Genomic DNA, 26,588 nt, shown 5'->3' with positions numbered 1-26,588 from the left:
AAAAAAAAACAAAAAAAGCTTTCTTGTTATCCAGATAACACACTTTAATTGTACAATGGAAATGGATAAATTTAACGTGACAAAAAATAGCAAATCCTCTGCTCATGGAAAGATGATTTTCAAACCCTCTTGTCTTACAGAAGAAAACATTTGGTTGATTAAGAACTGACATGGTCTGCTCGTAGGGATTCTTAGCATTTTTAACATCATTCCTGTTTGACCGCTTCTTTTTCTACATTCTCATCTTCTAACTTTTTTCTAGGGCTGCTCTTTTTAGTAAAGCTAAACAAAACCTGGCGTCCTACAGCCTTACTAACCTTTGTTAATCCGCCTGCTCGTCACATCTTTGTATGGCATCTGTGCTCACTCATGGGGGAAAGAGATTCTGGAAGAAGCAACAGCAATAACCAAGGCAAATGTGGGGAAGTGTCTGCATGGGTTGTTAGCATGATGTGTGGGGCCTAGGTTTTACTTCATTTTCTTCAGATAGTGAGGTCATTAAGTCACGCCATTTGAATAATTTCGTATGACCATAGGGTGACAAACTCATCCCTGTTGTCAATTCTCCTAAGAAATTTGGTGGCAAATTTCATCACTTAAGCCAGAAAGTGGAAATTTGGATTAGGGACACCAAATAAGCAAATCTTTATATTAATAGAAATGTACATAGGCGTATGTCTTAATAGACTTCTGCATTATTGAGGGGTTTTTTTGTTTTGTTTTGTTTTTTAGTTTTTTTGGTTTTATTTTTAAATTTGGTTAAGGCTTTTTTGCTTGCTTTTTCTTCGATTTAATTTTCCTTTTTTACATTTTAATTTTGGTTATTTTGGGGCCATTTTTTGATTTTGTTTTTCCAAAGGACGCGGATTCTGATAGCGGGGACGATTCTGACAAGAGGTCGTGTGAAGAGAGCTGGAAACTGATTACTTCTCTGAGAGAAAAGCTACCTCCCAGCAAGTTGCAAACCATTGTTAAAAAATGTGGCCTCCCCAGCAGTGGGAAGAAACGCGAACCAATTAAAATGTATCAGATACCCCAAAGAAGGCGCTTGAGTAAAGATTCCAAGTGGGTCACGATCTCAGATCTTAAAATTCAGGCTGTCAAAGAGATTTGCTATGAGGTTGCTCTCAACGACTTCAGGCATAGTCGGCAGGAGATTGAAGCCCTGGCCATTGTCAAGATGAAGGAGCTTTGTGCCATGTATGGCAAGAAAGACCCCAATGAGCGGGACTCCTGGAGGGCAGTGGCCAGGGACGTCTGGGATACCGTCGGTGTTGGGGATGAGAAGATCGAAGATGTCATGGCCACTGGGAAAGGCAGCACTGATGTAGATGACCTCAAGGTTCATATAGACAAGCTGGAAGATATTTTGCAAGAAGTCAAAAAGCAAAATAACATGAAAGACGAGGAGATAAAAGTCTTAAGAAATAAAATGCTCAAAATGGAAAAAGTCTTGCCACTGATCGGATCTCAGGAACAGAAAAGTCCAGGAAGCCACAAAGCAAAGGAGCTTGTTGGTGCTGGTGTTAGTAGCACCTCTGAGAATAATGTAAGTAAAGGAGACAATGGAGAACTTGCAAAAGAAGAACGTGTTTCCCAGCTGATGAATGGGGATCCAGCTTTTAGACGTGGACGTCTGCGTTGGATGAGGCAAGAGCAAATTCGGTTTAAGAACTTGCAACAGCAAGAGATAACGAAGCAGCTTCGTCGGCAGAATGTACCTCATAGGTTCATCCCTCCTGAGAACCGGAAGCCCCGCTTCCCCTTTAAGAGCAACCCTAAACACAGAAACTCTTGGAGTCCTGGGACACATATCATCATAACAGAAGATGAGGTTATAGAGCTTAGGATTCCAAAAGACAATGAAGCAAGGAAAGGGAACAAAGAAGATAGCCAAGAAAAAGGGGGTAAAGGAGCTTTTAAGGATGCCCAGTTTCCATGGGGCTCTCAAGGAATGAGAAGTCAAGATCACATCCAAGTTAGCAAGCAGCACATTAATAATCAGCAACAGCCACCTCAACTACGTTGGAGAAGCAATTCTCTCAATAATGGCCAGCCGAAAAGTACGCGCTGCCAGGCATCTGCCTCTGCGGAGTCATTAAACTCCCACAGTGGTCACCCCACTGCTGATGTACAGACTTTCCAGGCAAAGCGCCATATTCATCAACACCGTCAGTCTTACTGTAATTATAACACTGGAGGTCAGTTAGAGGGCAGTGCAGCCACTTCCTATCAGAAGCAGACTGACAAACCCAGCCACTGTAGCCAGTTTGTGACACCTCCGCGGATGAGGAGACAGTTCTCAGCACCCAATCTCAAAGCTGGTCGAGAAACCACAGTATAAATCAGTTACTGGACAAACTTGAAATCATGGTGGAAGAAACAGACAGTGTTAGCTCATGATTTGATTTGGTTCTACCTTTGGCCTTGAGTTCTTATTATTTACATTATAAATATTAACTGGTTTTCTATTGTTAAGACAAAACACTGGTAAAAGTTTCAACACCTCCTTTTCGCTTGTATACCATAAATGGGCAGTTTCTGAAATTTTGGATAAAGCATCAAGAACTCCTTTTTCTGAAACGTTCCTCCTTTTTTAATGCCTAGATAATTAATATACTTACTTACACAGACTTGTCCCATCTTGATGTAAGTTTGTTATGTTTTTATAATGCCTATAAATTAATCTGACATCCGGAAAGACCTGCCTCTTAGTTTATGCAGACATTCAAAAGGAGAATTTGATAAGCAGAATTAAATGTCTGTTATTCTTCATAAATGTTAGAAATTGGTTTAAAAGTAATAACATGCAACTGGGTGGGCACAGCTTTGGATTTCTCATCCACGTCTGTTCCCTTCTTTAAATATAATTAGAATTTTGGTAAGCCAAAACTAAAGGTCTTCAAACATATCTTGCAATACATAGCTTTGCATCTTCCTCAGAACTTCCACGTCTTCTTTTATTCTGTATTTTACAAAAAACTCATAATGGTTTTTTTCTTTTGAATGTATCAGAATATGTATGAAATTTGTCATATCAGAATCTATAAATTGGCACTGTGTCTGGGATTCTGTTTGTGTTTTGCATTTTGAAGTTCAGTGTGTCATTTGAGACACATGCACACAAAGTGAACTATTCACCAAAATCATGCCAACATAAATACCAACAAAAAACTTGTATAGCTTGTAAGGAGGTTATTTGGCTCGAGAGGGAAGAGGTGGGACAGACATGGGGACAAAGCTACAGCATATGGCTCTGTGGTGCTGCTTTTTTCCAATAGTTGATGAAATAGTGAAATAAAAGTTAACTTTGGTTGGGCTTGGAATAAAGGAGATGATACATAATAAACTATTCTTTGGTTAGCAGTAGTAATGCTTGTAGACACTCAAGGAAGGCGAAGTCCCGATGATCATTTATTGTATCAATACCTCATTTTATTTGGTTGTGGTCTCAGTTTGTCTCACTGGAGAATCCACTAAGAAAGATGGATTTTAATGGGAAGAAAAGAATTATTTTCTACATCGTTCCTCATCTCTTGAGTTTGTCAAAAACTTTTCTAAGAGGCAGTGTGAAGAGCCAGAGATGTCTGAAATTGCCTGACTTCATGTTCTGGAAGATTCCTAAGTCACATGAAATCATCTATCAAACACTTGTCTTCCAAATGGTGTGAAAAACTACAGCCAAGATGGCAGTTAGCATTCAAGGAAGCCTTAAAGATTGTGATTATGTTTTTTTTTTCCTTTGCGTGTGGGCACTATGCTTTATTAGAACACATTATTTTTAATCATAGTATTTTTTCTTTGCCTCTAAGAAAATACTTTCTTAATGCACAGAAAGTTGCTTCCAATTAATATTTTTTCCCCTTAAAAAGAGAAGCTTTGAGAGATATTTTTGCTTTCATAGCTAGAACAGTTGAAGTCTTCAACTGAGGGTTTATAGCAGATTAGACATGGGTAAATGATGTCTGTAATGGGTTGACTTACTGAGATGACAATCTCCTGTGCCATTTGGTTTGAATGTACTTGATAGGCTGCTTCAAATCAGTCACTTCAATGCATTTTGTGTAAACCCAGTTGTCCTTTTTTATTCCTCTTTAGACATAAATGTGCTAACTATTCCTTTCTAGACACAATTTATTTTCTAAGATTAAAAATAATAATTGCTAGGTTTGGTGGCACATGCCTACAGCCCCAGCTACTCGGGAGGCTGAAGCAGGAGGATCCCTAGAGCCCAGGAGTTCTGGGCTGTGGTACACTATGCCAGTTGGGTGTAAGTTTGGCATCAATATGGTGATGTCCCTGAAGCGGGAAACCACAAACTTGCCTAAGGAGGGGTGAACCCAGTCCAGGGTGGAAATGGAGCAGGCCAAAACTCCCAGGCTGATCAGTAATGGGATCTTGCGTATGAATAGCCAGTGCACTGCAGCCAGGGCAACAGAGTGAGAACCTGTCTTTTAAAAAAAAACAAAAAAACAAAAAAAACCCACAAAGGTAATATTTATTATATTATTCAGGTTTCACCTCTGTAGCAAAAATAGGCTCTCATTTCCCTAACATGAGATAACATAGGGTAGGTCCATAGATTTTCATTCTTACAGTGGTCTTTTCATGGGAGTGAATGAGTTACTCTCCACTGGTGATTAGGTAACACTGTAGAATGAAGAGTTATATAATATATTCATTTACAGCTGTGGATTGTGGTAAGGACTATGTCCACAGTGATATTCCAAAGAATTGGGTTTATATTTGTGCTTCATCTGTTAATCCCAGGTGTCCTCATGTTGCTGAAATATTTAGATAGCGAAAATATCCCTTAATTTCACAGATGACCAGGAAGAAATTAACCAAGGTTTTATTGACTGCTATGTATGTCCCATGATGCATTTCTGAGCAAATGCTTATCCTAGAGAATAACTCTGTATGAATAAAATTGCTTAATTGAATCTCTTACTAAATAAGTAACTAGTGCCGTGCTTTTGTGAGCTCTTGGTATGGCCCATATTACTTTGTTTTTTGTGTTTGTTGTTGTTGTTTTGTGACAGTCTTGCTCTGTCGCCCAGGCTGCAGCGCAGTGGCACAATCTCAGCTCACTGCAACCTCTGCCTCCTGGGTTCAACCAATTCTCCTGTCTCAGCCTCCTGGGTAGCTGGGACTACGGGTGCACGCCACCATGCCTGGCTAACTTTTGTATTTTTAGTAGAGACGGGGTTTCACCATGTTGGTCAGGCTGGTCTCGAACTCCTAACCTCAGGTGATTCACCTGCCTTGGCCTCCCAAAGTGCTGAGATTACAGGCGTGAGCCACCGTGCCTGGCCTGTTTTTTTAATGTGATTTTTCTCTAAGCTTAAATACCACAAGGCCAAAGAGAAATGGTCATAATTTAAACCATTATTATATTGTTGAGGTATCCCTAGCTATTATTATAGCAAAGTGGGAAAAAAGTGTTTATTCTATTGAAGTTATGTAATGATCCGACATTAATGGGAATATAGAGGAGTCCTAATTAATTGGTATAATTTCACAAAGCAGAATGGTATTCCTTGGAGAGTTAAAGACATTCTCTTTAGTAAGTGTAAACCAAAGGGCATTTTCTTTATTCCTGCTTCTAATTCCTTCTAGCCCAGTGAATTATTTCTCTTTTCACTGGTAATGTGATGAATGGGAATTGTTTATTACATTGAAGTGACTTGAAGTGACCTTTTGTGCTTTAGGTGCAGGTCGACACTGAAAAAAAACAAAACACTGAATTTGTCACACCTATGTCTGCATTAAAGACTGTTTTACTACCGGAAGTTACATAGACTTCCTGCAGTCAGCTGCTGTGCCCCAGTGCCTTACTGGTCCTTTGTAGATTCGCCTTAATGATTTGTACAAATGACTGGGAGGAGGGGATGCTGCCTGTGTCCTGGTGAACCTTAATGAAGGGGCCGTCTTAGGCACACTGCAAAAGAAGCATTTGTCCTGTACTGTTAGAGCCAAAATTGTGATGAGCAATACTGGTAATTGTCCAGTTTATGTCATCTTTCCCAGATTTTAAAACCTGTTCAAGATACTCTTAGCTTGAACCACTTTTGATTGTGAAATGTATTAGGTGTTGTCCCATTATTACTGTAAAATGAAGTTTTGAATCTTCTTGTTAATAAACTGTGGATTTCCCCCCTCAGTTTCTTAAACAACAACAAAAAATGCTTGAAGATTGTCTTTGAGTGTAAGATCTGCCTTTTCAGAAAGGGAGTGTTAGTTTGTAATGTTAAAAAATAAAGACCTCATTCAATAAAAGTTGAAGTCATCTTTTAAGAGTGTGATTTCTCTCTATGTGGGAAGAGGGAAAAGCAAAGCAAGGTAATGCTAACTAAATCTGGTTTTGACTTTTATTTATTGCTTTTTCATCTGAAGATGGTTGTAAACTAAATCTGCTTTTTAATATTTCTATGTGAACTCGATTAGTTTTAAAGCTTTTGCTTTAGCTACCCTTTTCTGTTTAACAAAATTCTATCTTAAGTGAGATCTTTCAGCTCTATTTTATGCCACATTTCACTTACATAAAATCTTTTCTCACAAAAGATGAATAATGATATTACTTTCTGATTTGAGTTTAGTTTAACCATGTTTTCAGTTTTTTCTCTACATACTCTTGGTTTGAAGTTCTTTTAAATGAAATGATTTATTTCCCTTTATATGGGCAGAAACTAAATTTCTAAAAAGTTTTGAGTGACTCTGCAGCTTTTCTTTCTCCTTTAACCTCTGCTTTTCTTCACCCAGAGTATCGGTGATACACTAGAGAGGAAACAGGACAAAGCAGAATATTTTTCTGGAACGGACCACTAGTCTCATTGAAAATTTGGACCTGACATTTTTTTTTAATGTTTAAAAACAACATAATCATGCATCATGGGCTAGAATACAAAATCCACATGAGTTTTTAATATGATCTGGAACTTTAGAGAAGTGTTATGCCTGAATCGGTCTGCTTCCAGCCTCATACCCTTTTCCTTCAGGTACTTTGTATTCCTCTGCTGTCAGAGAAACTGATGGAAAAGTTGCAATATCCCTACCATTTATAGGGTGACACAGAAGCTTACAGAGTGATATGTGTAGTGACAATGTGCTGATGAGACTGTGGCCACACAGTACTGCTGGTGGTGAGGAGCGAAGTTAAGTGTTGTCAACAACTGGGGTGTCATCTTGGGTGTGGATATTTTCCTTCCGGCTATTGCTTGCTAATTATAATCTGCCATTAGGAGCCAAGCCTCTAATGTCTAAAACAGCCTAACCGGAAAACTCAGAATGGTGATATTGATTTTACTTTAAATATCACCTTCTCAGAGGTGCCTTAATTGTACCACCATCATCTCTCATCGAGAGTACTGCAGTACCCTAGCTTGTCTCTTTGCTTCTATTCTTGACCCCTATAATCCATTGTCCACATAGCAACCAACATCATCTTTTAAAAACTTAAATCATATCTTGTCAGTGTCCTCAGGGGCTTTCCATTGCATGAAAGAATCTTAGTCTTACTGTAGTCTCCAAGGCTTTACATGTTTTGGCTGCTTACCTACCACTCTTAACACTGTCACTGTCACACCACAGACACCCTGCCCTTTTGTTCCTTGTATATGCCAAGTTTCTTCCCACCTCTGGGCTCTTGCACTTCTCAAGCCTGGAGCCCATTTCCATCATGCTTACCTCCCCTTCTGGACTTGAGCTCCTCAGCTGTTTCTGCCCAGCCCACCACAAGTTGACTCACTGTTTTAATAATGATGGCCTGTAATTATCTTTTCTTCATACTTGTTTGGTTCTTCCATGAGAATGTAAACTCACCTAGAATAAATGCCATATCTGTCTTACTCACTTCGCCAGTCATATAAATCCATAACCTGGAAGAGTGGTTCTCAAACTTTAATGTCAGTTAGAATTTTGGGGTCTTATGAGAACGCAGACTACTGGGCCCACCTCCAGAGTTTCTGATTCACTAGGTCTGGGGCGAGACCTGATAAATTTGCATAGCTGATAAATTCCCAGGTGATACTGATGCTGCTGGTCCAGTAAACACCTTTGATAACCAGTGATCTGGAATGGGGGCTTGGTAAGCATTTTCTGTAAAACGCTAGATAGTAAATATTTTAGACTTAGTGGACCATGTGGTCTTTTTTGTGAAACTGTTCAACTCTATTGTTGTAGTAGGAAAGCAGCCATAGACAATATGGAAATGAACAAGGGTGGCTGTGTTCCAGTCAAACTGTGTTTACAGAAACAGGCAGTGGGCTGGATCTAGCCCGAAGGCCATAGTTTGCCGACCCCGATCTAGAAGATAGCTACTTCTGATATTTATCTAAAAGATCAGTATGTGACTGTGTATGTGATCTAGAAGACAGATATATGCCAGTTGCTGGGATGAGTGGTAAGTGACAAATGTGTGGTCCCTGGCCTCATGAAGTTCTCAGAGTTATGGAGAGAGACAGCTGTAATAACCACACCAGTAGTGAGTCGGTACATTTGTGACAAGTGCCATGATGGAAAAATACAAGGTGCTCTGAAAGGGTTTAACGAGTGCCTTTGGGAATGAAAGGTGGCCTCTCATTGCTCTTAGCTGACAATGTTTTCGTTTCACTGAGGAAAAAAAGCAATGAGAAGAAACTTTGTTTTCTTCCTTTGTCTAGTTTTGCCTGCATCATCCATCCATACCTGTACTGGGCTTTCCCTCCTGTTAGTGGATAAACTGTCCTTGATCCTCTCCTAGCCCAGCCCTTGCTCCCTGCATTCCATGCCCTCTCAAGAACTTGTTGAACATTTACCCCCTTCTCTTACATCATCAGTTTCTCTCCTGGATTATTCCTGCCAGCATGCAAACATGTCACCAGTTGCAAAAGTTTTCTGTACTTATTACGTCCCACTTGCCCACCTCTCATTCTTTTTTTTTTTTTTTTTTTTTTTTTTGAGATAGAGTCTCACTCTGTCACCCAGGCTGGAGTACAGTGGCATAATCTCAGCTCACTGCAACCTCCACCTTCTGGGTTCAAGCGATTCTCCTGCCTCCTGAGTAGCTGGGACTACAGGTGAACGCCACCACACCCAGCTAATTTTTATATTTTCAGTAGAGACAGACGGGGTCTTACCATGTTGGCTAGGCTGGTCTTGAACTCCTGACCTTAGGAGATCCACCTGTCTCAGCCTCCCAAAGTGCTGGGATTACAGGTGTGAGCCACCGCTTCTGGCCTCATTTTTTCTTTTCATTATTTCCTATCCTCATTCTCGCTGGAACTCATCTAGTCAGACTCTTGTTCTCCCCTCACCACCAAAGCTGCTCTTATCAGGGTCACGAAAGCTCTTCTTGATGACAGATTCAGTGCATTTTCTCAGTCCTCATCTTACTGAATGTCTCTGGCATTTGACACAGTTGCCTACTCTTCATGGGACACTTTCTTCTCTTGGTTTCTTCTTTTCCTTGAACCTTTCTAGCTGCTCCATCATGGTCTCTGGACACAGACCTTGGCTATTTCTATATGTTTCTCTGTTCCCCCTTCCATTTTTGTACTGATGATGAAGATAATGATAACTCGTATATGGAGCATGTGTTACGTGTGTTAATACACATAAACCTTTTACATGTATTGACTCATTGAGTCCTCACAACACCCCTGTTCTCTAAGGTAGGTATTGCTTATTCCCTTTTCACATACTTTCCCGGTGTAACACGGCTACTCAGCAGGAGAGCCAGAGCCAGTCCCAGGGAGTCATTCTGTCTGCAAACCTCTGCCCCGCCTAGCCTTCTGCTGATTCTCAGGTGTCCTCTCTCTCCAGCCTGGGCCCCTACCCTGAGCTCTAGATGCTGACATATAACTACTACCTGACATCCAAATCACTGGCAGGCACCTTATATTTAAACCATTTGAACTGGAGGAGCTAGCTCAGGCCAGAAATCCAAGTCATCTTTAGTTTCTCTTTTTCCTCTCATCTCATGGTCTGATCATCAGTAGATCCTGTTTGCTCTCCCTGTAAAACATATCCTGACTCCATCTCTTTTCACCACCTTTGCTGCTAGTACCCTGGTCCAAGCCACCACAGTGCTGGACAGTGCTGTGACAGCCTCATGACCATTCTTCTTCTTTCCATATTTCCTCCTAAATCCCACAGAGAATAATGTTTTTAAAACATATCCCAACTCTAAACCACCCAGCAGTTTCCATTAGAATAATATCCCCAGACCTTACCATGGTCTACAAGGCCATCCACACCGCATTTGCTACGTGATTACATCTGATGCATCTCCTACCCGTCTCCCTACTCTGCCATTCCATCCATACAAGTTTTCTTGCTTTTCCTGAAATACGTGGTGCCCCTTTCCATTTCAGGACCTTGGCACTTGCTGTTACTATTACTTTGAGTAGAATAACCCCCGCCAAAGACCTCTGCGTGCTTGCTTAACCCTTCCCAGGCCACTCAGTCTAGAAGTCTGTCTCCCATTCTTCTCCCTGGTAGTCTCTAACCCTACTTTTATCTTTCTTCATACTAGTACTCTCCACTAAAATCTGTCTATATTTTGTTTACTCTTTATCATCTCTGGAACCCTTGTCTTATTGACCACTAGCATTTGGCACATAGTAGGAGCACAAAAGGTATTTGCTGAGTGGATGGATGGATGGATAATGGTTTAAAAATCATGCTCTGGGTTGCCTGGACTCAAGTCCCATTTTTAGCATTTGCTTAACCTCTTTCTTTCTCTTTAACATGAGGCTAACTATATAGTACCATCTTTATTATTTTTTTTGTTTTGTTTTTTGTTTTTTTATTGAGACAGAGTCTTGCTCTGTCACCTAGGCTGGAGTGTGTGGCACGATCTTGGCTCACTGCAACCTCTGCCACCCCGGTTCAAGCGATTCTTGTGACTCAGCCTCCCAAGTAGCTGAGACTACAGGCACACGCCACCACGCCCTGCTTATTTTTTTGTATTTTTAGTAGAGATGAGTTTTGCCATGTTGACCAGACTGGTTTCGAACTCCCAACCTCAGGTGATCCGCCCACCTCAGCCTCCCAAAGTTCTGGGATTGCAGGCATGAGCCACCATGCCTAGCCTAGTACCATCTTTATAAGGTTATTGAGAAGATTGTAGTAATTCATGTTTAACATTAAGAACACTTCCTGATACAAAATAAGCTTAAAAATCAGGGTAGATAGATAGGAGAGAACATTCTAGTAGAGAGAACAGCCAGTGCTGTGCCTTTGTAAATATGGGGCATATTTTGAACTAGTTAGGATTTTTTTTTTTTTTTTGAGATGGAGTCTCGCTCTGTCGCCCAGGCTGGAGTGCAGTGGCACAATCTCGGCTCACTGCAAGCTCTGCCTCCTGGGTTCACACCATTCTCCTGCCTCAGGCTCCCGAGTAGCTGGGACTATAGGTGCCCACTACCACACCCGGCTAATTTTTTGTATTTTTAGTAGAGACAAGGTTTCACCGTGTTAGCCAGGATGGTCTTGATCTCCTGACCTCGTGATCTGCCCGCCTTGGCCTTCCAAAGTGTTGAGATTACAGGCGTGAGCCACCGTGCTCGGCCATTAGGATTTCTTATAAACATAAATGTCTACTGAAAAAAATTATTATTATTATTATTATTATTATTATTGAGACAGTTTCACTCTTGTTGCCCAGGCTGGAGTGCAGTGGCGAGATCTCGGCTCACTGCAACCTCTGCCTCCTGGGTTCAAGCAATTCTCCTGCCTCAGCCTCCCGAGTAGCTGGGATTACAGACGTGTGCCATCACGCCCAGCTAATTTTTGTATTATTAGTAGAGATGGGGTTTCACCAGTCAGCCAGGCTGGTCTCGAGCTCCTAACTCACCCGCCTCGGCCTCCCAAAGTGCTGGGATTACAGGCATGAGCCACCGCGTCCAGCCAAAATAAATTATTTTTTAATGTGCCTTCCATAATTAGTTTTTGTCACAAAATGAACAGAACAATAGTATGTGAATCTCATTAATTAGCCATTTGTTGTGGGAAATGGTGATGATATACAGTGTCCTTTTTAAAAGCTCATAAGTAGCCTGGTTTGGGGAGGGGGCCAATTCAATAGATGATGTTGATATTTTGACTATCAATTGTGGTCAAAATGCAGTTAAAATTTTTTGTTTATTTGTTTTTGTTGTTGTTTTTGAGATGGCGTCTCGCTGTGTCCTCCAGGCTGGAGTGGAATGGCACAGTCTTGGCTCACTGCAACCTCCACTTCGTGGGCTCAAGTGATCCTCCCACCTTAGCCTCCTGAGTAACTGGTACTACATATGCCCTCCACTAAGTCTGGCTAATTTTTGTGTTTTTAGCAGAAACAGGGTCTCACCATGTTGCCCGGACTGGTCTCAAACTCCTGAGCTCAAGTGATCCATCTGCCTCTGCCTCCCAGAGTGCTGGGATTACAGGCTTGTGCCACCACACCTGGCCCAGTTAAACTTTTTAGATTCATAGGGCTATGGGAAATCTTTTCATGTTAGTTTTGGTTACTAAAGCACAGCCACAGCTGTTAGGGAAAGTCATCCTCATACCTTAACTGTCAGAGTCTGAGAATTTTGTATTCATTGGTAGTTTGACCAGCCAGTCAACTTATTCTTGAAGAAATCCTCAAGATAAAGTATTAACATTTTTTTCTACCTGATGATTTTTAGGTAAAGCAGCAGCTTTTCTCTTTTTGCTAAAATAATTCCATGTAATGTATAGCTTTTCTCCTACTCCCCAGCTTTTTGAGATATTTCAAACAGAGAAGCTGAAAAAAAATACTATAATGAACTTTTGTATACCCATACTTATATATTTTTCCTGAATTATGGGAAAATTATAGCTATCATGACAGTTTACCCCAAATACTTCCATGTTTATCTCCTAAAATCAAGAATATTCTTTTTTTTTTTTTTTTTTAAGACGGAGTCTCGCTCTGTCGCCCAGGCTAGAGTGCAATGGCGCAACCTCGGCTCACTGCAAACTAGACCTCCCGGGTTGAAGTGATTCTCTCGCCTCAGCCTCCCAAGTAGCTGGGACTACAGGCACCTGCTATCATGCCCGGCTAATTTTGTGTTTTTGTAGAGATGGGGTTTCACCATGTTGGCCAGGCTGGTCTTGAACTCCTGACCTCAGGTGATCTGCCTGCCTCGGCCTCCCAAAGTGCTGGGATTACAGGCATGAGCCACTGCACCCAGCCGGGAATATTCTCCTAATACCACTATCCCATCTAGGAAATTTAATACTGATTCAATATTGATTCAATATTATATCATGTACAGTCCATTTTCAAATTTCCTTAATTAAATCAAAAATTAGGAAAGAGAGTGTTTTAATCCAAGATCCAGTCAAGGATTATATATTTCATTTGGTTATGATTTTTTAAATCTTTCATTATACTGGTATTTTTGAATTGTCTAGGCCACATTCTGATTTGTCTGATTGTTTCCTCAATATTAGATTCAAGTTAAATCTTTTTGTTACGAATGCTATAAAGAGGCTGGGTGCAGTGGCTCACGCCTCTAATCCCAGCACTTTGGGAGGCCGAGACGGGTGGATCACCTGAGGTCAGGAGTTCGAGACCAGCCTGGCCAACATGGTAAAACCCCCTATTAAAAATACAAAATTTAGCTGGGCATGGTGGTGCACACCTGTAGTCCCAGCTACTTGGGAGGCTGGGTCAGGAGAATTGCTTGAACCTGGGAGGCAGAGGTTATAGTGAGCTGAGATTGTGCCACTGCACTCCAGCCTGGGTGACAGAGCAAAACTCCATCTCAAAAAAAAAAAAAACAGGAATGCTATAAAGGGGCCAGGCACGTTGGCTCACTCTTGTAGTCCCAGCTACTTGGGAGGCTGAGGCAGGAGGATCACTTGAGCCTGAGAGGTCAAGGTTATAGTGAGCTATGATTGTACCATTGCACCCCAGCCTGGGTGACAGAGGGAGACCCTGTCTCCAAAAAAAAGGAAAAAGATTGCTATAATGGTGCTGTTGTGTACTTCCTGTTGCATCACATCAGTAGACATAAAATGTCAATTTGTCCTATTATCAATAATGTTAAAGTTTGGTAAATTTGGTTAATGTGATGTTTCCCAGCTCTCTCCATTGTAAATATATCATTTCCCTTCTTACTAATAGATATTTGGGCATGGACTTTGAATCGTATGCATATTGTTTCCCATGCGTCTTTTACTCAATTATTTTAGCTTTTTGTTGTTTGTTGTTATTGTTGTTGTTTTTAAGATGGGGTCTCTTGCTCTGTAGCCCAGGCTGGAGTACAGTGGCACGATCTCGGCTCAAGTGATCCTCCTACCTCAGCCCCTCTAGTAGCTAGGACTACAGGTGTGTGCCATCACACCTGGATGATTTTTATATTCTTTTGTAGACATGGGGTTTGGCCATGTTGTCCAGGCCAGTATGGAATTCCTGGGCTCAAGCAGTTTGCCTGCCTCAGCCTCCCAAAGTGCTGGGATTATAGGCGTTGAGTCACTGTGCTTGGTCTATTTTAGTATTTATTATCCTTGCTTGATTCAGTTATTACATCTGGGGTTGCAATATGGTGATTTTCCAATTGCCATTTCTTCTGCATTTATTAGCCACTTTTTTTTTTGGTTTTTGTTTTTCAGATAGGATCTTGCTGTGTTGCCCAGGCTGGAGTGGCTTTTCACAGGCCTGATCATAGCGCACTGCAGCCTTCAACTCCTGGGCTCCAGGGATCCCAGGGGCTGGGCATGGTGGCTCACACCTGTAATCCCAGCACTTTGGGAGGCCAGTAACTGCCTCAGCTTCAGCCTCTCGAGTAGCTGAAATGAACAGGTGCATGCCCCATGCCTGGTAATTAGCTAGCTTTTAAAAAATTTTTATTTAAATAAGAGTTTCCCCTTTTTCTCTCCTTCTTTCAGTATCACCATGGAGTTGTGAATTCTTTCTATATTCAATGTACTATGTTATTTTTCTGTTGATTTATTGGCCAGTGGGATCCTGTGTCCTTTTGAAATGGCCCCAGTGGTGTTTGAGTTCTTCCATCCTTTCTGACACAAAATATTTCAGACTCACCTTGTACTTTCCTTGCTTCAGACCTGGAAGCAGCTATTTTTTTCAAGGAGCCCTGGTTCCTTTCAGTGGCATTGGTACTTAGAAACCAAGATCTAGGTGCTAAGTATGCTTAAAAAATAACCTTTTATAAAAAAAAAATTGCCTGAGGCCAGGTGCAATGGCTCACATCTGTAATCCCAGCACTTTGGGAGGCCGAGGTGGGTGGATCACGAGGTCAGGAGTTTGAGACCAGCCTGGCCAACATAGTGAAACCCTGTCTCTACTAAAAATACAAAAAATTAGCCAGGCATGGTGGCACGCACCTGTAGTCCCAGCTACTTGGGAGGCTGAGGCAGGAGAATCGCTTGAACCTGGGAGGCGGAGGTTGTGGTAAGCCGAGATTGCTTCACTGCACTCCAACCTGGGTGACAGAGAGAGACTCCATCTCAAAAAAAAAAATTGCCTGACATTTTGATTAGTACATTTGTATTACTATGTAAGTAATACATAGTAATATTTGTATTACTATGTATTAATACGTTTGTATTACTATGTAAGAGGTCTTTCATGTGTTTTTAAAATGGTTCATCTCTTGGTCCTTCCTCTAGTACTGTGTGGGTAGGCAGGTCAAATGCTAAAATCTTCATTTAAAGATGAAGAAGGTGAGGTTTAGAGAGGATTTAACTTTCTCAGAATTATAAGGCTAGTAAGAACAAGTGCCAGGACCCCAAACCCAAGCCTCTTACCAGTTTAATTTTTTTTTCTTTTTTTTCATAACATGTAGTCTCCTAAAAAGTATGTTTAGGTATCTAATAAAGCTACGTAGTTGGTTCGTGGTCTTGGTCACTGCCTGCCCATCTAAAGAGAACACTTCCTTTGTGAGAATAACTGACAAATGACCAGAACCATAGAGGATATTTGCATCCTTCTGAGCATTGCTTGGGAGCTCCTTTTGTAATGGCGTTTGCTAAATGACTTTCAGCAGTGCTTTGTGATGCATGGAATGTTTGATGTGGGACTTGGAGAGCTCTGTTTGGAAACAGTGGATGGTCATACTTACACCCTTTGTCTCATGACAGCCTATAATTGGGTCACTGCTAGGGAACCAAAAGAAGCAGGCCTGGGTGCGGTGGCTCATGCCTGTAATCCTAGCACTTTGGGAGGCCAAGGTGGGCAGATCATGAGGTCAGGAGTTCGAGATCAGCCTGGCCAACATGGTGAAAACCCATCTCTACTAAAATATAAAAATTAGCCGGGCGTGGTGGCGGGCACCTGTATGTAGTCCCAGCTATTGAGGAAGCTGAGGCAGGAGAATCGCTTGAACCCGGGAGGTGGAGGTTGCAGTGAGCCAAGATCGCGCCATTGCACTCCAGCCTGGGCAATAATAGAGTGAGACTCCATCTCAAAAAAGAAGGAGGAAACCCTGGCAGTAAATCTTAAAATGCTATGCTTATGCTGTAATTTAGTATTGCGGTGTTTGAAGGTCTCTTGCTTAACCCTACTTATTTTATTTTCACTAAAATTCAAGTTTTTCAAATTAACAACCTAAGGAAACTTTTTAGACATTTGTCCTCTATTCTCTCCCCACTGTGAGAGTTTAATACCTCAGATATACTACATATCTGTATATTGTATATATTTGTACTTCATATATTAAAAGACTAAGATTTTTTTCATTCTCTGAGAACCATTTTTTGGCCCCTTTGGGGTGATATTACCCTTATTGAAAAACGCATGGGATAGATGGAAAAATGAAGGATACATCTGATTTGTATTAAAATAATACTTTTTTTTTTTTTTTTTGAGACAGAGTCTCGGTCTGTCTCCAGGCTGGAGTGCAGTGGCGCGATCTCTGTTCACTTCAACCTCTGCCTCCCGGGTTCAAGCGATTCTCCTGCCTCATCCTCCCAAGTAGCTGGGATTACAGGCACGTGCCACCACGGCCAGCTAATTTTTGTATTCTTAGTAGAGACAGGGTTTCTCCATGTTGGTCAGGCTGGTCTCGAACTCCCAACCTCAGGTGATCCACCCACCTCGGCCTCCCAAAGTGCTGGGATTACAGGTGTGAGCCACTGCACCTGGTCAGTAATCCATCTTATAGTTGCATATTGAAAATAAAGTGTCTTAGTTGAATAACTAAATGCAGTCTATAAATTATTTCAGTCCTAATAGCACTATGAGCTTTTGGTTACCTGAAGGCTAAACTCATCCTACTGATCAAAGATAGTAATTTTTCACTCATAGGAAGCATCAAAGTCTACACTCTTAATTTTTTTTCCTTCCAAAGAGTTAGATAATTGAGATTTTTGATGATACTGGTGAATTTAATCTTTTTCAATATTGTTTTTCCCTGGAATTTATTGATATATAAGATATTACTTGGATATATTCTAACGCTTAAGGTATACACACATTATTTCACCTAAAAATTCCCCCTTTCTCCTACCACTACCCCAGATAAAGAACTCTTGAGTCTTTGAGGGAGTAGAAACATACTGCAGTGAGTTTTTTCTTTTTAACATTTACCCATTACAGACCATCTTGTATGCTTTGTGGGTTTTTTTCCTAAACATTTCTCTGTATGTCTTTTTATTATAGTTTCCTGCCTTTGTCTCTTTTCTTTGTCCTTTGCTTTCTCTACTTTCCCCAATATTCCTTCCCATTTCTCTTTCTGTGCACTCTTATTTCTTCCCTCTCCTACATACTGTCTCCTTTCTTTTCATTCAGGACTATGAGAGTAAATTGCAGGCCTTGCAGAAGCAGGTTGAAACCCGATCCCTGGCTGCAGAAACAACTGAAGAGGAGGAAGAAGAGGAAGAAGGTGAAATCTAGAGACCGAAACTTTCCTGTGTATATCTTTTTGAAGTTATATTATCAAATTAGTCATTTATGCATAATCAAAGCTGGATTCCTCTTAGTTGGCCTTATCATTTATTGACATTTTACTGAGCCAGTTTACAGATGATTGAATAGATGTGCAGTATTGAGAATCCAGGCTGTATTTTATGAGGTGGGGATGGGAGTGATAGTGTTCTTAGACCTTCACAAGGTTTCTGAGCACATCTTCATTTAAATCCCTTAGAAAGTTTACATGCACTGTCTCTCATACTGCTGTAGATGTGACTTTTATATATCTGTTACAAATATAGAGCTTAATCTTTGTTAAGATAGTCTGTTCAATTTGAAGCCATTTCTGGCAAATTTCTAATCATATTGCTTAGTCATGTTTGCCTATCTTAGGTTTTCCAGCATTTCTTAGTTGAGTTAGGGCTTTCATTATTACTTATTGCCTTATAATGCAGTATGAACACTTATCACAATTTATTTTTCTACCCAACCTCTTGGCAATCTCAAGACTTCAAACTAACTTTGAAGGAACTCTTAATTTATGTATTACATTTCTTATTTATTTATTTACTTATTTATTTTTGAGACAGAGTTTTGCTTTTGTCACCCAGGCTGGAGTGCAGTGGCGCAGTCTTAGCTCACTGCAACCTCCGCCTCCTGCCTCAGCCTCCTAAGTAGTGGGGATTACAGGGAAGCGCCACCACGCCTGGCTAATTTTGTGTTTTTAGTGGAGATGGGGTTTCACTATGTTGGTCAGACTGGTCTCAAACTCCTGACCTTAGGTGATCTGCCTGCCATGGCCTCTCAAAGTTCTGGGATTACAAGCATGATTCACTGCACCCAGCCAATTTCTTATTTTTAAATAAATGAGATGGTACCTTTTTTCTCTCTGTAACAGAAAAAAAAAAGAAATATATGAAGTCATACAATATAACAGAGGTCAGGAGTTTGTCTTTTTTTTTTTTTTTTTTTTTGAGACAGAGTCTCACTTTGTCACCCAGGCTGGAGTGCAGTGGTGCAGTCTCGGCTCACTGCAACCTCTGCTTCCTGGGTTCAAGCAATTCTCATGCCTCAGCCTCCTGAGTAGCTGGGACTACAGGTGCGTGCCACCACGCCTGGCTAATTTTTGTAATTTTAGTAGAGATGTGGTTTCTCCATGTTGGCCAGGCTGGCCTCAAACCCCTGACCTCAGGTGATCCGCCTACCTCTGCCTTCCTAAGTGCTGGGATTATAGACATGAGCCACTGCGCCTAGCCAGGAGTATTTTTTTTTTTACTGTGACCACATGTTATACCTTTTTTTAAAAATAAGAAAAATTTATTTCTTTGTTGTACTATTTTAAATACAAAAGTAGGATTTTTAAAGATTTTCTGAAATGTATATATTGCTTTCATAATATCAACAGAATTTGGTAAGCTTTACTAAAAAGAAGAAGAAACAAAAGCAGCTGAATGGAGAGAAACTGGAAAACACCTCACCTTGATAAAAGAGATAAGCTAGAAGAGAGGTGTAATTTTTATATAGTTGTAAGATTGCCATTAAATATGCATCATTCATTCTTTCAGTTCCTTGGACACAGCATGAATTTGAGTTGGCCCAATGGGCCTTCCGGAAATGGAAGTCTCATCAGTTTACTTCATTACGGGACTTACTCTGGGGCAATGCCGTGTACCTAAAGGAGGCCAGTGCCATCAGTGTGGAACTGAAAAAGAAGGTATGGAGCAGGAGGACACGGGAGAGCCGGAGGCAAAGCCGAGCCTGCTGTGGGTGCATCTGGGCTCTGACCTTGAATTAACCTTTCCTTTGGGGGAACTCAGCTGCTTTGTGCTATAAAGCAGCTTTATATATGTCTTTATTTAATATATGTGCCTGGAACATAGTAGGTACTAATTAAATTTTTGTTAAATAAAATTTTTTAAAAAGATGTTTTCTAGCTTATTTTACAAATAGACTATATTCCTAACAAAAACTGGAGAAACATAGTAATAGAAAAATACTTCTCTTGGGTTTCTGAATAATTTTAATTTTCTTCCGCTTTTCTGTTATTAAGTTTGCACCTCTAAGTTTGGTATGCTTTGCCATTGATCTGCTCCTCCTCTAGGGTCTGAGAGGCACTGTTGTGTAGTGGACAAGCACATGCACCCTGGACCCAGACAGTCCAGGTTCCAGTCCCAGCTCCACAAGTGGTGTTGATCCCCCTAGCCCTGTGCCTCCATTCCCCCACCTACATAATGGGGTTGGCAGCAATACCTGGCACCAAAGGATTTTGTGAAGAATGAAAATGGGCATATGCATAAAGCACTTATAGTACCTGGCATGGTAAAAGGCAATAAATGTTATTCATTTTTGTAAGTATTACCAAAACTTCACACCAAACCTTAGATTCGGTCTTCTGTATGCCCTCCTGTTTATCAGTTTCTTCACTGCTAAGATTACAGTGGAAGACCATATTGTGTAGTAGGTAAGAGCATGGACCACCTAACTTTGGGGAAATTAATTATCTTCTCCTAGAACTAAATTCTAGTTTTAGGGAATACGATATGTTCTTCATTCATAATCTCGGCAGCCTTTCTCATTTTATAATTATTTATTAGCCACTCCTCTCCTCAAGTAAGCTAAATAAAGGCAGTAACTGTCTTTTTTTCTTACTACTGTGCGTAGCATTTAATTAATATTAAATAATTGTTTAATAATAATCTATTGGTGAAACTATAACATGGTAGTGAGAAATAAATGATGCGATGTCGTGAAGTACTTACCGTATAATAAATACTTTTTTTTATGAGATAGGATCTGGCTCTGTCACCCAGGCTGGAGTACAGTGGTGCAATTATGGCTCACTACAGCCTCCACCTTCTGGGCTGGGCTCAGTTTGTAGAGACAGGGTCTCACTGTGTTGCCTAGGCTGGTCTCAAACTCCTGGGCTCAAGTGATCCTTCCACCTCAGCGTTCCAGCTTGCTGGGATTACAGGTGTGAACTTCTATGCCCAGCCAAATAAATGCTTTTAAGAGCAGTAGTTGCAATCCTCTGAATTTAAAATGGGAAACCTTGCTGTGTTTTCATCCTCTCTCATTAGTGAGGGACTAGATATGCATTTTGTGGTCCACCTTTTGGTCTCTAGTATAAATTCTATAAAAGTCTTCATTCATTCAATCAAAATATATTTATAAAGATTTTATGCCGGGTGTGGTGGGTTGTGCCTGTGATCTGAGCCGCCGAGGCAGGTGGATCATTTGAGCTCAGGAGTTCAAGACCAGCCTGGGCAACGTGGTAAAACCCCATCTCTACAAAACATTTTAAAAAATTAGCTAGGCTGGTGATGCATGCCTGTAGTCCCAGGTACTCAGGAGGCTGAGGTGTTAGGATCCCTGAGCCTAGGAGGTGGAGGCTACAGTGCTCTGTGTTTGCATCACTGCACCCAGCCTGGGTGACAGAGTGTAACCTTGTCCCCACCGTGCCTCCCCTCAAGAAGATTTTAGTATGTGCAAAAACACTGCCAGGCTAGGAAAACAAAGTCCTTAAATAGCTTAATTTGAAGTTAGGGTTATTCCCTATGACTGCTAACGGGTGGCCATATTTTTCAGTAGAAAGTTAGTCACAAGGTATTTGTTGAGCACATTCGACCTCTTTCCCATTGGGCATGATTGTATCGTCTCATCTCTGAAGCTTGCTTGCTGAAAACCATTTGTCAATGGTTTATTCTTTCCATTCAGGTGCAGTTTCAGTTTGTTCTGCTGACCGACACACTGTACTCCCCTTTGCCTCCTGAATTACTTCCCACTGAGATGGAAAAAACTCACGAGGACAGGCCTTTCCCTCGCACAGTGGTAGCAGTAGAAGTCCAGGATTTGAAGAATGGAGCAACACACTATTGGTCTTTGGAGAAACTCAAGTATGAAAACATTCATAAAGGCTGGTTGTTTTATTTAGGAAATAACAATGACCTGCTCAAGTGAGCTCCCTCCAGCTCTCCTCTCTCTGAGGACACTGTTGCTTACTTCTCTGTACTTTCTAAATGCTGTTGCTGGCCAATGGTATTACCATCCATCTGTTTTCTTTTAAGTGAATAAATGCACTCCTCACACACTTTGACATTTGTAGATATTTAAGTTCACCCTCCATAGACCCTCTTTTAAATTTTAAATATTCCAGTTTCATCATATTTCTGTTTCAGATTTGAAACTTATTCATCTTTTCTATCCTGGACCTCAGGATAATCAGTAATAAACATGGAAGTTATAATCTAGCTTCTTTTACATGTAGTATGATGAGGTATTTCCTCCTGTCTCAGCGTATTTGAGATGTCACATACAGTTGACCCATAATATTCCCCCTTATGACTTTTCACCCGGTAGAGGATAGGTGGCCATTCTTGACTTTTGATGGCTTATCTCTAGAATCAAGACACTTTAGATACTGAGTGTTGGTTTCTGTATTTTTGGGCTTCATTCTTTTTAAGTAACATTAAAATAGTGGGAGCAACTCCTTTTTTTTTTTTTGAAGAAAATCTTGAACGGAAGATGCTTCCAAAGTGAAAGTTTAATGCAATCTCATTATATTAACCCAATGTGCTTTGTGTTTACTAAATAGGCAGAGACTGGATTTGATGCGAGAGATGTATGATAGGGCAGGGGAGATGGCCTCCAGTGCCCAAGATGAAAGCGAAACCACTGTGACTGGCAGCGATCCCTTCTATGATCGGTTCCACTGGTTCAAACTTGTGGGGAGGTATGTGATGATTTTGTTGATGTCTCCTTTTAAAATAATGAATAGTTTTAAGTGTTTAAAACCTGAGCAGATAATATAAAAAGTTAAGAGGGAAAAAAAGAGGTGTAAAAAGGCCTTATCTATAATCTTATCCACTCACAACCACTGCGTCATTTGGTATATTTCCCTTCAGTTATATTCAGCAGGCATTTTTGTTTCGAGTCTCAAACTTTCAGCCAAAGTATTTAAATCTTCCCTGACTTTAAACTTACAAAGTGTTCTGTAATTGACTAAGATAAATTTAGAAGGAAAAGAAAACTTATGCCTGTATCCTACAGTTTAAATTCATAGTACAGCTTATCAGATACAATCTCTTGGTGATCTGATTTGTTTTTCCTTTTTTTAAAAAGCAATTCATCCCATTTTAGTCATTGCAAGGGTAAATTAATTGCACGTTGGTAGTCCCCTTCAGCCTCATTTTTTATACATTATTTCCAGCACTTAATGAAAACACATAGTGCCTCTATGAGTCCATATTGAGTCAAGTGTTCTTAGAGGTTTTGAATTTTCAAAGCAGGGAAATTTAATTTTGAGCTTATGATTTCAGAATTTGAATTGCTTTTTCAATTGCAGAAAACCCTGTGATGGTTTTTAAAGAGGCTGGGTGAAAAGGAGTTGCTGAAGTCATAGTATGTTGTGGAAATGAAGTAAATCTTTTCCACTCTACTCTGATAGCAAAGTAGTTTTTCAAAGAGATGAATTGGCCAAACACATCTTACCCTAGCAAAGCACATGCTGCTTTGCCATATGCCATTTCATCCATTTGGGTTTCTGCTCCAAAATGACGTGAGAATTTCAGTAAAAATTGAAAGCCTTCTTGTTTCGCTTTGATGTTGAGTGGGTCCTTTGAGGCCTGGATGCTGATCTTTTATGTGAACTGGAGAATGTAAATGTGTTATAGCACAGTGTTTACCTAGGATGGTCTACTCACGTGTTTCCTTTGCTTTTCTTATTCAAAGGATCAGTCCTTACATAACTTTTTCAACTTGCCCTTGTTCCGTTTCACCTGACCCAAATGATTGATGCTTATTTTATCCTTTTGCTTATCCATTTGCTTTTATTGTGTTGATTCCCCAGTGGATTCTGTCCTGTTGGCACCTATTGCTTCCTGTTTAACCAACTATTCCTCTCTCCCTGGCTGTGTTAATTGGCGTCTTACCTGGTGTCTAGCTCCCCCATTTTCCACGGCTGTGTGAATGAGCGCCTTGCCGACCGCACACCCTCCCCCACTTTTTCCACGGCCGATTCCGACATCACTGAGCTGGCTGACGAGCAGCAAGATGAGATGGAGGATTTTGATGATGAGGCATTCGTGGATGACGCCGGCTCTGACGCAGGGACGGAGGAGGGATCAGATCTCTTCAGTGACGGGCATGACCCGTTTTACGACCGATCCCCTTGGTTCATTTTAGTGGGAAGGTTGGTGAGGTTATTGTGAGAAAGGCGAAAAGGGACCAGCTCTTGCTCTGAAGGCCTCCCTGCTTGCGCAATTTTGGATAACCTTGCATTAGCCAATTCAACTCATGAATGCTCTTTTTCAAGTTCTCCAATACTTCAAGCTCTTTGTCAGTGCTGGTCTGGCTGAGACAGTTCTCAGGCATTGTATGTGAGGTCCTCAGTCTACTCAGCACAATACGTAGCAATATATGAAGACTACATGGAAGACACCTTGTCTTAAATTGCCCAGTAATTTTGTTCTGAAGAAGGGAACCCCAAAGGAGAAAGTAAAGCTAAGAGTCAAACGTAGTGGGTTCAGTGAATATTATTATGGTCTAGATGTTTCCTTTTTAAAGGATTGTTATTGAAAAAGCATATGGAGGTAACATGAGAGAGGAGGCAGACCGAGGCGAAGGTTTGGCTGAAGAATTTGTGGTACTGCAGGAGTCAGAGGACAAAAGTAGATTCAGGAGTAGAGTTAAATTTATTTTTTGCCTAGTCTACTGAGTCCTAAAAAGAATCAGGAAAGTTAAGCTTCTCCTTTACCTAAAATGGATGCCTTTCTTTGGCCAGTTTCACTGAGCCTATCTACGGATCTTTGGCATCTGCTAAAATTTTAACCTATAGGGTTTATAATGATAAAGCTCAGAAAATCATCTATTGACCCCATCAACAGTGAATATTGGCCAGGCACGGTGGCTCTCCCCTGTGATCCTAGCACTTTGGCTCACACCTGTAATCCCAGCACTTTGGGAGGCTGAGGTGGGTGGATCACCTGAGGTCAGGAGTTTGAGACCAACCTGACCCATGAAACCCGTCTCTATTAAAAATGCAAAAATTAGGCTGGGTACGGTGGCTCACGTCTGTAATCCAGCAGTTTGGGAGGCCAAGGCAGCCAGGTCACCTGAAGTCAGGAGTTTGAGACCAGCCTGCCCAACATGGCAAAACCCTGTCTCTACTAAAAATACAAAAAATTAGCCGGGCATGGTGGCAGGTGCCTGTAATCTCAGCTACTTGGGAGGCTGAGGCAGGAGAATCGCTTGAACCCGGGAGGCAGAGGTTGCAGTGAGACAAGATTGCACAACTGCACTCCAGCCTGGGTGACAAGAGCAAAACTCCGTCTCAAAAAAAAAAAAACAAAACAATGAATATTTGTTCGGTGCTATATGAAACTGCTTTGTGTTAAGACTAGTTCACCAAACTGAGGCAGTGTCTCTGGCTCTCAGTTTGTGCATCCATCTTTCAGTGATGCAGAGCTCTCTATGCACATGTTCCTAATACTAGTGTCTTTGTTCATCTCCAGCCTTCATGCTGAGGTAATTTAAATTACAAGTTCAACAGTAGAGCACGCATTGGATTAACCAAAAAGTATGTCCAGGTTTAAAAGTATTAAATTTAAATTTAATGGTACATTAGAATCACATATTGTTGAATCCTTTATGAATAAGGGAATTATGTCAGTGTTAAATGGATGAGTACCAGTTATCTAAAAATTAAAGGATAGCGAGTCTCCTGACCTAGTAGAGACATAGGTTCTAAAATTTATCTCACCAGGTGCAGTGGCTCACACCTGTAATCTCAGCAACTCTGGAGGCTGAGGCCAGGAGTTTGAGACCAGAGTGGGCAACATAGTGAGACCCTGTCTCTTTGAAAATTTAAAAAACAATTAGCCGGGTGTGGTGGTGCATGTCTGTAGTCCCAGCTCCTTGGAAGGCTAGGGCAGGAGGATAACTTGAGCCCAAGAGTTTGAGGCTGCAGTGAGCCATGATTGCACCAATGCACTCCAGCCTGGGGACAGAGCAAGACCCCAACTCTACCAAAAATTATAAAATAAAATAAAACATAATTTGTAGTATGATATTGGTCACATGGTCGGAACCTCATAACAATAACTAAATTAGAAGATGATCATTGTTATGGAAAGGGGGAAAAGAAAAGCTTTTTTGATAGAAATGAAAGTCTCAAGTGTAACTGTAGGTCATAGTATTAGACGGTCTCTGGGTTTTCCAATGGCAAAGGAGCATTTAGAATTTAGTTTTTCCATGGATAAACATAAAGGGATTATGTGGCCATGAATATTGTTTTCTACTGGTGTATCGCCATGAATAGATACTTAGAATTTCAGAGAAGCTGATTTTTATTAAAATTGAGAAAGGTATGTACAAATAATGGGACAATAGTGCTTGCTTCATTTGATGGCTGCCTGTGTTCTTCAGCACATGTCCTTCTTATTCTAAGGGAGTTGGAAGTTAAAACCCAGTTTCTGGCCATAAACATTGTCCCAGTGCTAATTACACAGTTTCTAAAACTGTTCGCTTGTGTTCTATACCATTGCAGTGAAGAGTAGGCAGCTTCATCTTACGTAACATGGTGAGGAGAAGCCTGACCTAATTGTCAGGAGAAGCCTTGGGTCCTAGGCCATCTCTGTCATCTACAACAAGCAACTTAAAGTGAAGCCTTTTGGGCTCTCAAGTGTAAAGTGAATAACAGGTAGAAATAAGGAGCCATAAAGATCTTTTTCAA

General features: G+C 40.9%; 1 protein-coding gene across 18 annotated transcripts in view; it reads left to right on the top strand.

Moving 5' to 3' along the window:
* Nucleotides 1-26,588, top strand: part of KIF1B (kinesin family member 1B) — a 174,083-nt gene that overhangs the window by 93,033 nt on the left and 54,462 nt on the right. For 11 of the 18 annotated variants that reach the window (XM_054439955.2, XM_054439961.2, XM_054439910.2 and 8 more), the window contains 5 exons: nt 17,741-17,834; nt 19,426-19,574; nt 21,575-21,753; nt 22,452-22,589; nt 23,799-24,047. In XM_054439955.2, coding sequence (XP_054295930.1) covers nt 17,741-17,834; nt 19,426-19,574; nt 21,575-21,753; nt 22,452-22,589; nt 23,799-24,047 — 809 coding nt within the window. Of the gene's footprint in view, nt 1-859; nt 6,280-17,740; nt 17,835-19,425; nt 19,575-21,574; nt 21,754-22,451; nt 22,590-23,798; nt 24,048-26,588 lie in introns of those variants that run through there. The other 7 variants (XM_054439980.2, XM_054439969.2, XM_063668031.1 and 4 more) reach the window with 2 other exon arrangements.

The sequence above is a fragment of the Pongo pygmaeus genome, chromosome 1 (genome assembly GCF_028885625.2).
Source record: "Pongo pygmaeus isolate AG05252 chromosome 1, NHGRI_mPonPyg2-v2.0_pri, whole genome shotgun sequence".
In the NCBI taxonomy this organism is placed as follows: domain Eukaryota; kingdom Metazoa; phylum Chordata; class Mammalia; order Primates; family Hominidae; genus Pongo; species Pongo pygmaeus.
Note: the sequence above shows the minus strand (reverse complement) of the source record. Positions and strands in the feature narration are given on the sequence as shown.